This window comes from Lissotriton helveticus, chromosome 5_1, assembly GCF_964261635.1.
Source record: "Lissotriton helveticus chromosome 5_1, aLisHel1.1, whole genome shotgun sequence".
NCBI lineage: Eukaryota > Metazoa > Chordata > Amphibia > Caudata > Salamandridae > Lissotriton > Lissotriton helveticus.
Window position 1 is genome coordinate 2,130,896,713 of NC_136065.1, and position 15,707 is coordinate 2,130,912,419.

A 15,707-nucleotide genomic window follows, 5' to 3' on the forward strand; every position below is an offset into this window, starting at 1 on the left:
CCTCCACACCTGTCTTGTACCCGCCCTCCACACCTGTCTTGTACCCGCCCTCCACACCTGTCTTGTACCCGCCCTCCACACCTGTCTTGTGCCCACCCTCCACAGCTGTCTTGTACCCGCCCTCCACACCTGTCTTGTACCCGCCCTCCACACCTGTCTTGTGCCCGCCCTCCACACCTGTCTTGTGCCCGCCCTGCACACCTGTCTTGTACCCGCCCTCCACACCTGTCTTGTACCCACCCTCCACACCTGTCTTGTACCCACCCTCCACACCTGTCTTGTGCCCGCCCTCCACACCTGTCTTGTGCCCGCCCTCCACACCTGTCTTGTACCCACCCTCTACACCTGTCTTGTGCCCGCCCTCCACACCTGTCTTGTGCCCGCCCTCCACACCTGTCTTGTACCCGCCCTCCACACCTGTCTTGTGCCCGCCCTCCACACCTGTCTTGTGCCCGCCCTCCACACCTGTCTTGTGCCCGCCCTCCACCAGCGGTTGACATGTTCAGTTGCTTTCTAGTGAGGCGTGTGCTGTACATGACCACAGACATACATAGGCTGTCAATGTCTCAGGCAGAGGTGGCTCTGAGAGCGTTGTGCGCTGGGAGGTCCCCAATGTTGTGAATAAAGAGCAGACCTGCCTGATGAACCCGGTCCAACCAGCCATGGAGCAGCCGAGCTCACACTGCAGCCTGGGTCAAGCTGGCCTCCTGCAGGGCTAACAGCAGTCAAAACCGTACTAGCCAAGTGGAAAGACACCACCAAAGCCACATTCAAGGGGTGGCTGAATTGGGTCACATTCCTAAGAGGGGCGGACATCACTGCATTAAGGCAAACACCCTGGAAAAACCCCGCCCGAGCTATGTGGTCAACACTTGAATGTAGTGCTTATATAGTGCACGAATCACCCCCAAAGGGGTCTCAAGGCGCTGTATTCATACCGCTGAGGAACCCTTCCTGGCCTTTCCCTGTGAAGTGCCGACTCCTGGGCACCCCCAAGGTGAAGCCAGGCATCCTTAGCGTTGTGGGGGTCGTTGTGGAGATTAAGCAAGCTATTGCCCAGAGTCGCAGCGTGGGACTCCATGATTGGAATAGGCACCGAGGCGAGAATTATCAGGTCCGAGGAAATTGAGCCCAAGACCCGCCGAGGCGGGGAATCGAACCCTGGTCCCGGGCCAGGCTTCTGCATCAGGGTCTGCCGCTCTAACCATTGAGCCACACTGCTCCACTTGACAAATACCTCGACTCATACAAGCCACCGTAGAGCCCCCGCACACGCCTGACCAACTGCTAGTAATCCGTCGCAGGGAGTGTAAGCCAACACCAAACAGCCGCCACACCCATCTATGTTTTGTCCTTACAACGCACCACACGAACGCACGCAATCACCTATATGTTCAATGTTAATAGTTTTCGACCACTCGTAGAAATGCGGGGCAGACACAATTATAAATCTTGCATCGTCACTGGCCTGCCCGTATAACTGTCTATTTGTTATGTGTCACAATGTTTCTTTTATATTTCTGTATTGTGAAAATACCAATAAAAATATATATTAAAAAAAAAAAAAAAAAAAAACAACGGTGCTAACCTGTGGGAGACTATTATTTGTAAAGCACTGGCAACGATTACTGTAGTCAAGGAATATTCATAGTTCACAGCTGAAAAAGGGTCAATTAAAACATTGCATTGTTAATCCTATGTGGAAGATGCTACACAATTGTAACTTTACTTTCTTGAACTTTAATCTTAAATAGTAAAAAAACAATACATTACCTTGGGGTTCTCCAGGATGCCAGCTTCATAGCTGTGAAAAAGAGAAGGAAAAAACGATTTAAGAGAGGTCCTGTCTTCCTTCCACGACTAGTTATTCACACAGACATTTTGTAGCACAGAAGAAGTATACTGTGGCACTTTTTTTGTGTACTTTACATGACTATAAAATGCTATATTCTGGGAATACTCCTATACGGGGAACATCCTTTTCAACGCGGATGTTACCCCGCAGTGCTTTAACGACACGTCCTTTACAACGCAAGTCGTAACCACGACTTGCGCTGGAGGGCGCTAAAGGATAAAGAATAGTATATTTACTATTCCAACACCTTCCCTACTATCCACGGGGACTGGTGTTAGAATAGTAAATTATACTATTCACTATCCGCGCCCAACAGTGCAAGTTGTTGTAACGACTTGCGTTGTTAAAGACGCGTTGTAAAGGCACGCGTAGAAACGGTACGCGTTGTACCGTCATACATCCCTCCTATACGATAGGTGCCCATAGAGAGCACAAAGCCCTCTTTGCACTTTTACTACTAGGGTGTTTGATGTTTTGGGGCTGGTTCACAAAGGCTTGTAAGAGAGCATAGAGGAGTACTGCTTATCATACTAACAAACACTTTTGCGAAACAAAAGGAGGGTGCGGGGAATAACTCACAAGGTAAGCCACAGCCCCCCTAAACATCTGCTAGATGCTAGAAACTCTCTCTCTCGAGGTGGTACAGCCAATTGTGTTCCAAGTGAATCAAGAAGCAAAGAGAGATACATGGTGCGACAGGTTCCCTGCCCCGGCTCCAGCCCCAGCATTTATTTATTTTATTTCTTTCTTTATATAGCGCTAGAATCGACCCCGAAGGGGTATCTCTGCGCTTAAACGGACTCTGAGGAGAGGCTGAGTATCCTACCATGCTTAGCAGGTACCAAACAAGAAGGTTTGCATGGGAGTACATCGGGTGAGGGCGAAGACGCAGGGCAACAGGTAGGTACAAGGGAAGGGCTGGAGAACACAGGAGGTGTAACATGCACGGGGAAGGGGCAGGAAATGCAAGAGGGTGGGAGAGATGCACACGGGAGGGGGGAATGGAAGAGGGAGATATAGAGTAGAGGGGGTAAAATAAGGGGAGGACATAAAATGAGAAGACAGAAAATGCAAAAACCAAGGATGTGTGCAGACAAGGCTTTCAGAAGGATATGCAAGTGAGCAAGAAACAAGGTAAAGAAATTCATATACTCGAGCTAGATGATTATAGCAGACAAATCCGATGGAATTCGTAAACTTAAATAAGTGAATTGCAAGGAGTGGAGTGGTAAAAAGAAGGCACGGGAAGAGGACTGGAAAGCAAGAATGGCGACACAAAGAAGGAAGAATTGTGTTATGTGGGAAAGGCAGGCGTGAGGCCCACACGAATACTACTAATAGCATAACACTCAGCAGTCGGGCAGTCGATGGTAGGTCATACATATCATATAATAACTCCCTTATAGTGCTCGATACGCTCACGCTTACATACGACAAAACTGCTATGAGTCATGTCCATTCCCCAGCACTGTATCGGTCTACATCGATAAACCACCCATCGCCAACTGGGCAGATATGGACTAACCCAAGAGAACGGTCACTGCCTCTGGCCAATGGAAGGTTTTAATCTAGTCCACCACTGCAGGTCCCAACTAGTTCTATACTACGACAGCTTACGGATCTTCACAATGACAACCAGATATGGGATGATATTAACAAAGTCCATCCACCAGACCTCTCCATTTCTGCCTTTAACCTGTGCCTGCTGAGAATCAAACTTTAAACAAAATATCTCAGCATGGACAACTCAGTTTAGTAACCAGGGCAGTGGACTTTGATCAGAAGAAGATCCATACGACGGCCGGTAGAGTTGCTCAAAGCTGTCGGCTTACAGAAAACCATATCTGTGCTCCTCTGTCTACCACTCCCTGGGATCAAAACAAAGCCAATACACCTCCAACCACACATCATCATCAACTGTTGCATGGCTAAACACTCATAAGGTCCCAAAGGTGAGACCTATTGGCTATGCCAATGCTTGTTAAGCACCTTGTGGCCTGGTATGGACAAACGGTGACCTCCCCTTCAGGGGAAGATTCATCTGCTGTGTCACAAGCGCAGAATGTATCACGTGCCAGTGCATTGTGGTCATTGTAGTTACTCAGGTGGTATGCGTGTCTACACTTGATGCTTTAATTCAGCCCGGGATGGGTACTCACTCTGCCTAGAGCTCGTAAGGAGGGCAGCAGCGCAGGCCTGTGTGATTTAAAGATTCATACAGCTTCAGCAAAAGTCTGTGCTGCAAGAAGGCAGCCCCACCACTGGCCCCTGGAAGCAGGGCCCCTCAGTCCTTGCAGATAAGTACCCCAAACATCTTAGGAGTAGAAAGGAGAATTTAGAATATTGAAGGAGGAGGAGCCACAGCGCCAGAGGGAGGAGCCAGGAAGCAGGGGGGGTCAGGAAGAAGGAGGGGCCAGGAAGAAGGAGGAGCCAGGATGCAGGAAGAAGAAGGAGCCAGGAAGCAGGAAGAAGGAGGGGCCAAGAAGAAGGAGGGGCCAGGAAGAAGGAGGGGCCAGGAAGAAGGAAGAAGGGGGAGCCAGGAAGAAGGAGGGGCCAGAAAGGAGGAGCCAAGAAGCAGGAAGAAGGGGGAGCAAGGAAGAAGGAGGGGCCAGGAAGAAGGAGAGGCCAGGAAGAAGCAAGGAAGAGGAGCCAGGAAGAAGGAGGGGCCAGGAAGAAGGAGGGGCCAGGAAGAAGGAGGAGCCAGGAAGAAGGAAGAAGGGGGAGCCAGGAAGAAGGAGGGACCAGGAAGAAGGGGGAGCAAGGAAGAAGGAGGGGCCAGGAAGAAGGAGAGGCCAGGAAGAAGGGGGAGCAAGGAAGAAGGAGGGGCCAGGAAGAAGGAGGGGCCAGGAAGAAGGAGGGGCCAGGAAGAAGGAGGGGCCAGGAAGAAGGAGGAGCCAGGAAGAAGGAAGAAGGGGGAGCCAGGAAGAAGGAGGAGCCAGGAAGAAGGAGGGGCCAGGAAGAAGGAGGGGCCAGGAAGAAGGGGGAGCAAGGAAGAAGGAGGGGCCAGGAAGAAGGAGAGGCAAGGAAGAAGGAAGGAAGAGGAGCCAGGAAGAAGGAGGGGCCAGGAAGAAGGAGGGGCCAGGAAGAAGGAGGGGCCAGCAAGAAGGAGGGGCCAAGAAGCAGGCTGAAGGAGGAGAAAGAAAGTCGAATGGGGGAGGAGCAAGGAAGCAGGAAGAAGGAGGGGCCAAGAAGAAGGAGGGGCCAGGAAGCAGGAAGAAGGTGGAGCCAGGAAGAAGGAGAAGCCAGAAAGAAGGATGCTTCAGACAGACCCCCCCCCCCTACACCCCCCAGACCAGCAGCCCTCACCTGATGTGCATGAGGTTTTCATCCATGCTCCAAGGACTCTTGGGGGTGACAGGGACTGGGATGCCGTGTTTCTAGAATAAAAAAAAAGAGATAGGGCGAGGGTCAGTGCTGCTCCCCTTCTAGCACCAGGCCCCTCCTCCAGAGAGGAGTGCGTTGAACCCCTTTAACAGCATGCCCCCCCATGCCCGAATCCCTCCTGTCTGCTCCCAGCTGTGGTGACGTCTATTCTCCAGCTGGAGAGAGGGGTGTATTAGATCCCTGTAACCCACAGTGGGTAGCTTCTAACATGCCCCCTCAGAGTGCCCATGGGTCATACTTCCTCTGGGCTTGCGTCCTGGAGTAGTACCGTCTGCAGAGCAGTGTCGTGCACCCCTTTAAAACATATCCTGAACCGAGACGCAGCGCATCAGCCCTACAGGTTCCTCCGCTTCCTTAGGTCTGTTTCCTGCTTTTGTTGGGTCTCACCTCCACCTGGGGAGATGTGCAGTGTGTCTTTTTAACCCAGAAACTGCAGCATTTGTGCCATGTGCACCCCACAGTGCCCCAAACCTGCCCAGTCCTCTAGCCTGCTTAAGGCGGTCAATAATTCTGGAGTCTGGACTCCTAAACCTACTTCATAGTTCCGATTAGGATCATCCACTCAGTGCGGGAATCCCAACCAAGCACCTGCGTCGACTACAACGCATTCAAAACGCCTCCGCCCGACTGATCCTCAACGTCCCCCACCGCAGCCACATCACCCCCCACCTGAGAGACCTACACTGGCTCTCCGTCGACAAGAGGATCACCATCAAGCTCCTCACCCACGCACACAAAGCACTCCACAACGCCGGACCAGCCTACCTGAACAGCAGACTCAGCTTCTACACCCCCACCCACCAGCTCAGCTCCGCCAGCCTCGCCCTCGCCGCTGTCCCCCGCATCCAACGAACGACCTCCGGTGGCAGATCCTTCTCTTACCTCGCCCCCAAGACCTGGAACACCCTTCCTAGCCACCTACGGCAGACCCAAGACCTACTCGCCTTCAGAAGACGACACAAAACCTAGCGGCACCCCTCCCCCCCCCCGCGACTTGAGACCCTTGCAGGTAAGTAGCGCGCTTTACAAGTTCACCTTTGACACGCTCTCTCACCTCTGTATTCACTAACCTCCGCCCCCAGCACTTCCTTGACACTTGTACATAACCAGGTAGTATCCACCAGCCAGAGGTGTTGGGACTTCCCAAATAAAGTGCAACTAACTCAACCAGTCTCATGTCACCTCAGATGTAGGTGATTAACTCACCCAGTCTCATGCCATCCCAGATGATCTGCAATTAATTCAACCAGTATCATGTTCACCCAGGTAGAGGCGATTAATTCACCCAGTCTTTGCTCACGTGGGGCAATCTTTTTGTGGTTCCCACACCAAGACCATGAACACCACAATAAAAAGAAAAGCCTGGACTGGATCAGCGACTCGCCCCTGACATGAGGACCCGTGAGATTTCCAAACCCCAGGCTGCCTGACACCCCAGCCTCCCTCCCAACCCTACTGTCCTTTTGGAAAACCACTGCAAGGCTATAGTTCACCGGGCGTAGAGATTGGCCGCTGTTGCCCATTTTGCTGGTTGCGTCTGGAATTTTAAAGCCCCTGACGGGCATTCGTGCCTGGGGTAGCTTTTAGTTCGGATTAGGGGCCCCTAAAAAACACAGAGAGGGGGTTGTGGCCCTTGGTGGGACCAGGCGTTTCCACCAAGAGGAGAATCCCAGATGATGAAGCAGGCCACCTTCGGTGGGTGAGGGATACCGTCCTGAAAGGGATTAAACCACGGATACTTCTGTGTGATTTTATCAGTAGCTCTGCCTGTTTACCTTTCACTTCAGAACCAAGGAACCAAGGATTTTCTGTGTTGTATTTGCACCTAAAACACAGCCCATAGTTTGCCTTGGGTGGTGAAGCTCTTGGGTTGCTCAGGAGTCCCTCCTGCTACTTCCGGTTGCCAGATGGCCCTATAGGAAGCTGGGGGTGTAGGGGGGGGGGGAGAGAACGAGACATGATCCCCACACACTACGATGAAGATAGCGAAGCACTTGTCTATGTGCACAGGGGGCATTGACTGGGAGGTGCTTTCCAGTGGCGCCCGGGCAGACAGATGTCCCTGGATATTAATTGTAACCATTACTGTGGTTTTCAGTAGTGCCCTGGGCCACAGCACCGCCGCACTCCAACTGGACGGCAACTACTTTCTTGTAGGCGTGGACTCTCAGGGTAGTGAGGTCGAGCAGTCCTGGCTTGTCCCAGGAGGTGACAGGACGTGTGACATTCTGAACAGGGCCGGACTGGGAACGGAAAGCAGCCCTGGCAAATTTCTGCAGACCAGCCCCCACCCGGCACGTAGCGAGCGAGCGCAGCAAGCGAGCTCGACTGCTATTAGGGTGGTTTGGGGGGTTCTCCCCCCAAGAACATTTTGGAAAATGACAGACCAAAAGGGTGAATTTTACAGCACATTTTTCATTACATATTCAATTGTATCAACTTTCAAAGTACAGTAAATAGTAGATGATGACATTAAAGAGCACCAGGTTACCCTACTCTATAGAGGGGCCCCTGTACAGTATCCCCCCATTCCCAACTTCCCCGCTAGCCCCATACATAGAGGGGACTCTTACCCCAATACCGCATGCTGCGCGCCCGGTGCAACCCCGCACAGCACCCTGGGAAGTACTCCAGTAGGCCTCGTCCCCCCCCCCCACATCCCCGCTGCCCCCTCAATGGTTTACAGCGCCTCTCCTCTGCACCTATTGCTTGGAGGCACTTTGGACAGGCCTTGCCACTCCAACAAGGCACTTCCGCAGAGACTTCTGGGCTATCCACACCGCCGAGCCCCCCCCCCCGACACACCCACCGCTCCTTGCTCCCACCTCCCTGCACACAGGTGCTCTGGAGAGGTCACATCTTTTGTGAGACCTCTTTACACTGTCACTGTCCCTGCCTGGGGTACAGAAGGCACCTGAGCCCCAGCGGGGCAGAAACACATCAGCTAACATGTGCTGAGAGCCTCTTAGGAACACAAGGGCCTCAGTGACAGATAAGAGCCTCAGTGACAGATAAGAGCCTCAGTGGGCCTCAGTGACAGATAAGGGCCTCAGTGACAGATAAGGGCCTCGGTGACAGATAAGGGCCTCAGTGACAGATAAGGGCCTCAGTGACAGATAAGAGCCTCAGTGGGCCTCAGTGACAGATAAGGGCCTCAGTGACAGATAAGGGCCTCGGTGACAGATAAGGGCCTCGGTGACAGATAAGGGTTGGAAACACATGGGCCTCAGTGACAGATAAGGGTCTCAGTGACAGATAAGGGCCTCAGTGACAGATAAGGGCCTAAGTGACAGATAAGGGCCTCAGTGGCAGATAAGGGCCTCAGTGACAGATAAGGGTTGGAAACACAGGGGCCTCAGTGACAGATAAGGGTCTCAGTGACAGATAAGGGCCTCAGTGACAGATAAGGGCCTCAGTGACAGATAAGGGTTGGAAACACAGGGCCCTCAGTGACAGATAAGGGTTGGAAACACAGGGGCCTCAGTGACAGATAAGGGTCTCAGAGACAGATAAGGGCCTCAGTGACAGATAAGGGCCTCAGTGACAGATAAGTGTTGGAAAAATGGGTCTCAGTGACCGATAAGGGCCTCAGTGACAGATAAGGGTTGGAAACACAGGGCCCTCAGTGACAGATAAGGGTTGGAAACACAAGGGTCTCAGTGACAGATAAGGGCCTCAGTGACAGATAAGGGTTGGAAACACAAGGACCTCAGTGACAGATAAGTGACCGTCTGGACTTGCTCCATAGCGGTCGCTCCCCTCGCTCTCTGCCTAACCTACCAACGCCTTGAGCCTTGCTGACCTCATCGCCTGCCTGCCCTGATACAGCGCTGCCTGCCCTGATACAGCGCTGCCTGCCCCGATACAGCGCTGCCTGCCCTGATACAGCGCCTGAATTGCACATAGCGCCTGGTATCGTTAGGATTTCATTTCTAATATTGATCATTGGCCTTGCATTGCGGCGATTTTTAAAACAGCCTAAAAGTGTTTTTGTGTTTTCTGTGCTACTGTACCTCTGCTCGCACTCCAGCTGTGCCCCGGTTTCGATTTCTGCAATTTGGTTGTGGTGTTTACTTGTGGCCCGTGTCTCCTCCCCGCTCCCGCCTCCCAGCCGACCCTCCCACGCTCCGCCCCCCTCCACTCTCCATTTCAGACAGATGAACCAACGCGCAGCGTCCACGCGCAACGGCCGCGCCGAAGGTGCGCCAAAGGTAAGCCCGTCTACGCCCGTCCGCGCCTGGACCGCGCCTAGCGCCAGACCCCTTGGTCCCCGCATCACCCACCCCTCCCGCATCACTTACGAAGCCCCCACCCTCCTATCACTGAACCCCGGCCGACTCCCTAACTGCACCCAAGCAGCACCAGGACACACCCATGGACCCTTCACCTGCCACTCCTGCAAATTCTCCTGCATCAAGACCCACACCAAACCCTCAAACACCAAACAGAGATCCAACACCAACCACTGCATCCTTCTCAACACCCGCTCGGTTCACAAACACGCCATCGACCTTTGGAATCTACTCGACACCTTTTCTCCGGACATCGCCTTCCTAACAGAAACCTGGATGAATGCCTCCTCAGCTCCAGACATCACCATAGCCATCCCGGACGGCTACAAGATCATCCGTAAGGACCGCACCATCCAAATAGGAGGAGGCATCGCCATCGTCCACAAGAACACCATCCGCGTCTCAACCAGCTCAGATGACAACCTCACTATCGCAGAACACCTTCACTTCCAGATCCACACCGACCCCAAGACCACACTCAGAGGCACCCTCCTCTACAGGCCACCAGGACCCCGTACAAAATTCAGCGAAGACATCACCGACTTCATCACCCCACACGCACTCCCCTCGGAAGAATACATTTTACTGGGAGACCTCAATTTCCATCTGGAAAAAAGCATCGACAGTAACACTACCACCCTTCTGGACAATCTCGACAATCTCGGACTCAAACAACTTGTCAACACCCCCACACATCATGTAGGACACACACTCGACCCTATCTTCACTTCCAGCAAGCATATCTCCTTCACTCACACCACACCCCTACACTGGACGGACCACAGCTGCGTTCACTTCATTTACAACAAGACCACGAACCACAACCACCCTCAACCAACTTTGCGAAGAAATTGGAACAAAATCACCATCGACCAGATCTCCTCATCGCTTCTTCAAAAAACCCCTGCCTATTCAACGAACCCTAACCAAGCCGCTATCAACCTCACACAATGGCTAACCCAAACCGCTGACAAACTAGCACCCCTGAAAAAACATCAAATCAAGCAAGGAAGCAAGAACGCCCCCTGGTTTAACGATGACCTTAAGAAATCCAAGAAGCTCTGTCGCTCCCTTGAGAAAACTTGGAAAAAAGACCCAAACATTACCACCCTAGCCGCCTTCAAAAACGCCACCCGCAAACACCACCAACTAATCCGGACAGCCAAGAAATCAGCACTCAAAGACCGACTAGACAACAACGCTCGCAACAGCAAGGAACTTTTCAACATCATCAAAGAATTTACCAACCCTACCGCCAGCTCCAACGACATCACCCCCTCTCAAGTCCTCTGCGACTCCCTCGCCTCATTCTTTCATGACAAAATCGCCGACATTCATAACAGCTTTAACAACCAACCCGTAAACCAGTCCACCCCTCTCATCTCCGAACCCGTGCCTCTTCCGAATAACCTTTTTGACTGGAACCCAATCACCACAGAAGACAGGGGACACACAGGCCACGCCCACCACCAGGCAGGCCATGCCCCTCCCCGCCGAGCAGTGAAATTAACGCGCCGAGCCCTGCTCGAGCCAGAACACTTGACCTCCTGAGGCAAAACAGCCGGGAGAGTCGCGGTTGCGATTTTAAACAACTGACTTATCTTTTTTAGACTGCTTTTAAAAATTGTGTGTATTCTTTTTGTGATTAACGACAAAACTACCTTCTCTTCTTGGCCTTTTCCCGCGCAGCGGCTGGAAAGCTGCCGAGGGATACTCCCCTGTGTTGCCGCCACCCCCTTGGGACACAGGCCACGCCCACCACCAGGCAGGCCACGCCCCTCCCCGCCGAGCAGTGAAATTAACGCGCCGAGCCCTGCTCGAGCCAGAACACTTGACCTCCTGAGGCAAAACAGCCGGGAGAGTCACGGTTGCGATTTTAAACAACTGACTTATCTTTTTTAGACTGCTTTTAAAAATTGTGTGTATTCTTTTTGTGATTAACGACAAAACTACCTTCTCTTCTTGGGCTTTTCCCGCGCAGCGGCTGGAAAGCTGCCGAGGGATACTCCCCTGTGTTGCCGCCACCCCCCTGGGACACACAGGCCACGCCCACCACCAGGCGGCCACGCCCCTCCCCGCCGAGCAGTGAAATTAACGCGCCGAGCCCTGCTCGAGCCAGAACACTTGACATCCTGAGGCAAAACAGCCGGGAGAGTCGCGGTTGCGATTTTAAACAACTGACTTATCTTTTTTAGACTGCTTTTAAAAATTGTGTGTATTCTTTTTGTGATTAACGACAAAACTACCTTCTCTTCTTGGGCTTTTCCCGCGCAGCGGCTGGAAAGCTGCCGAGGGATACTCCCCTGTGTTGCCGCCACCCCCCTGGGACACACAGGCCACGCCCACCACCAGGCAGGCCACGCCCCTCCCCGCCGAGCAGTGAAATTAACGCGCCGAGCCCTGCTCGAGCCAGAACACTTGACATCCTGAGGCAAAACAGCCGGGAGAGTCGCGGTTGCGATTTTAAACAACGGACTTATCTTTTTTAGACTGCTTTTAAAAATTGTGTGTATTCTTTTTGTGATTAACGACAAAACTACCTTCTCTTCTTGGGCTTTTCCCGCGCAGTGGCTGGAAAGCTGCCGAGGGATACTCCCCTGTGTTGCCGCCACCCCCCTGGGACACACAGGCCACGCCCACCACCAGGCAGGCCACGCCCCTTCCCCACCTGCTATTTCATATGTGCTTCCACCGGACGCGCAGCGGACGGGCGCAGCGGGGGCGCCGTTTGCGCGCCGAAGGCACGCCTAAGGCAAGCCCGTCTGCGCCCGTCCGCGACCAGACCTCGGCCGTGGCCAGACATGCTGCTGGCTGTGGATCACAAGGTGGAAGGCTAGTGTGGTCAGGTGAGGACCTAAAGGCTCTTGCTCCCCCATCCAAATGCTGCCCGCACTCTACAGACCCTCTGACTTTCGCCCCTCCTCAGAGATGCAGCAATTGCGAGATAGTTTATGGCAGCGAAGACCCTGTAAGGCCTCCTAATCCCAAATCCCCACCTCAGATAGGCCTTAGAGCTGGCTTACTGAATTGTAGATCCCTAGCCAAACATGCTGATGATGTCTGGCTTTTACTTGAAGAACAGGAATGGGATATCCTGTTTTTAACAGAAACATGGATTAAGGAAGTCAACTTGACCTCCATTGCATTGGCAGTCCCTTTGGGATTTAAAATATGCCTCGCCAACCGCTCTGGGACGAAAAGAGGCGGTGGCGTAGCTATTATTTTTAAAGAGCACTTAATATTAACTTCCTCAGCCCCTACGACTATTCAAGGAATTGAAGGCCTTCACTTCTGCTTTCAGGCGAGCCCTCAGCTTTCACTAGCAGGATTGGTGATATATCGCCCTCCGGGCGGCGTAGATTCCAACCTAATCACCCTACTGGACACGATTGTTCAGAGCTCGCTCCTCCACCCCCATTTCATTGTGGCGGGTGATTTCAACATCCATATGGATAAACCCAACTGTACCATGGCAGAGCAACTTAGAACTACTTTAAGCACGGCCAGTCTTAGACTGATCAATGAGGGCCCTACACATACGGGGGGGCATACTATTGATCTCATCTTCTCTAACATCAAAAATGTGCTGCCCGATGTACCTCTTCCCCTGACTTGGTCAGACCACTCACTTGTCCCATTTACACTGAACTTGCCGCATGACATTTCTGCGTCCAGCAAATGCTACTTCCTAAAAAGGCAATGGAAAAAGCTGACCCCGAGACTATGGGCCCTGTCTTGGCACAAACCACCCCATCTCTGACAAACAATGCCAATAGTGATGCTCAACTCCTCAACGAGTGGGTTGGAAAAATGGTCTCCTCCATTGCGCCAGCCTCCCGAGCACTATCAAAAAGAGACTCTCCCTCAGCACCCTGGTTCTCGCAGGAACTAAGAAAAGAGAAAGCTGCTTGTAAAAAGCTGGAGAGACTCTGGAGAGTAAGTTATGGCCTGGAGGAAAGAACTAGGTATAAGGAAGCCTCTAAAAATCTACGGAAAGCTATTAGAAAAAGTAAAAAACGCTTTTACGCAGACTTGATTCTACAGGCAGAACAGTCTGATAAACAGATTTTCAAAGTAGTACAGTCGTTTTTTAAACCAAAGTGCATTGAGGGGGAGGTTGCTCCAACAGTTATGCTATGAGAGCAAATTTCCGAGTTCTTCGACCAAAAAATGAAAAAGGTCTATGACTCTTTTGGACCAGTAATAAAAACAGTGAAACAGGACCTCGCGAGTAATGGCGAGCGAGGTGAGACTTTCACCCAGTTCCTGAATATCTCCCTGAGTGAAGTAAGGCAAGAACTCGTCCGATGCAAATCTGGTTCACCCGACGACCCTTGCCCTGCAAAATTATGGAGCTCTATAGCCGATTTCGTAGCCCCTGTACTCCAACATATCTGGAACTCCTCCACTGTTTCGGGCATATTTCCGGATGTATGGAAACATGCTACCCTCCTGCCCTTAAAGAAAAAGCCTAATGGGGATCCAGAAGATCTCACTAATCTCCGCCCTATATCCCTTTTAGCTGCCCCGGGAAAAATGTTGGAGAAAGTCATACAGCGCCAACTGAGCAAATTTGTAGAAGTAAATAAAATCCTACATGAAACACAGTCTGGCTTCCGCCCCGGCTTTAGCACGGAAACAGCGCTTATTGAGGTAGCCGAGTCAGTAAGGTGGTCGATGGATGCAGGGAACTCAGCAATGCTGGTACTCCTGGATCTGTCGGCCGCCTTCGATACGGTGGACCACGCCAGACTTCTCAGCCGGCTGGCCGAGATAGGGATTCAGGATAAGGCGCTGGGTTGGATACATTCTTATCTATCCCAGAGAACTCAGAAGGTGGCACTTGGGACGATCTCTTCAGCACCCAAGACCCTTGGCTGTGGAGTTCCGCAAGGGTCGGCCCTAAGCCCCCTTTTGTTCAACGTCTTTATTTATTTATTTATTTATTTATAGAGTTTTATATAGCGCGTACAAGACCCGTGGGTATCAGAGCGCTTAACAAGGAAAGAATAGCAAATAGACATTATAGTAGCAATAATAACAACAACATATATATGAGGTAGAAGGCAATATAATGAATGGACGTGATTAGATATATAAGTTCTTAATGTTTGTGCAATTAGCATTGGTCTCGAACCAAGTTCAGTGAGGTAGAGTTATAAGGTATTCCAGTGCATAATATGTTAGTATAGATAGATTAATCAAGTGAGGTAGAGGTTTTATAGTTTTTTTTTTTTTTTTTTTTTTTTTTCAGTGAGATAAAGTTATCAGTTCACAAGTCTATGAGGTAGCAGTATGTGTCTAGCCTCGGCTTGAACCTGGACACAGTCAGATGTCAGGAGTTGCTCTTCCAACATTCATGAAGCGGACAATCCTCTGGTAGCGTGAATGCTCGTCTCAGTAATCCGTAGGTATCACTATGTAGGGTATTTACTCATCAAGTGGCTCTTAAGTTCTCTTTTGAATGCTACTGTATTTTGAATCTTCCTGATGCTTGGGGGGATAGAGTTCCAGATTCTGGGGGCAGCTCCAGAGAATGCTCTGTTGTAAGTCTTTTTCTTGTGGAAAAAGGCTGGTCGCAATAGCAACTCTTTTGCGCTTCTAGTTGTTCTGTTACCTCCTGATAGCTTGAGTTTTTTGGCTAGGTATATAGGCGTGTTGTAGTGAACCGCTTTATGTGTAATACAGGCCATCTTCATTTGGATTCTGGCTTCGTAGGGAAGCCAGTTTAGTGCTTTCAGGTGCGGAGATATATGATCGAATTTCTTCGTTCCCGTGATGAGTCTAGCCGCTGCGTTGAGGCAGGCTTTTAGTGGTGCAGTGGATGTTTTCGGTAGGCCAGCTAGTGTGGTGCAGCCGTATTCGATCCTCGAGATAACTAGTGATTGGGTAGCCAGTTTTAGATCTGACTCTGAGATAAAGGGTTTCAGTTTTCTTAAGTAATTTAAGTGGAAGCGGGCGCTCTTGGCCATTGAATTAATATGATCTTTCATGTCAAGGTTTTCATCTAGAGTAATTCCTAGTGACTTGGCTGAGTTAACTAGTGTCGGGGTGCAATTTAACGCCGTTAACAATTTAGTCCATTCCTTAACTTCAGGTTGGCTCCTTGTCGGTGAAATTAGCAGGAATTCTGTTTTCTGGGCGTTTAGTTTCAGATGGTTCATTGTTAACCATTG

General features: G+C 51.3%; 1 protein-coding gene across 1 annotated transcript in view; it reads right to left on the reverse strand.

Annotated features, from left to right (window-relative positions):
• Positions 1–15,707, reverse strand: part of ASS1 (argininosuccinate synthase 1) — a 358,057-nt gene that overhangs the window by 168,522 nt on the left and 173,828 nt on the right. The window contains exons 8-9 of the mRNA XM_078646217.1: positions 5,162–5,232; positions 1,774–1,804 (exon numbers count right to left, since the gene is read on the reverse strand). Of these exons, the coding sequence (XP_078502343.1) occupies positions 1,774–1,804; positions 5,162–5,232 (102 nt within the window). The remainder of the gene's footprint in view (positions 1–1,773; positions 1,805–5,161; positions 5,233–15,707) is intronic.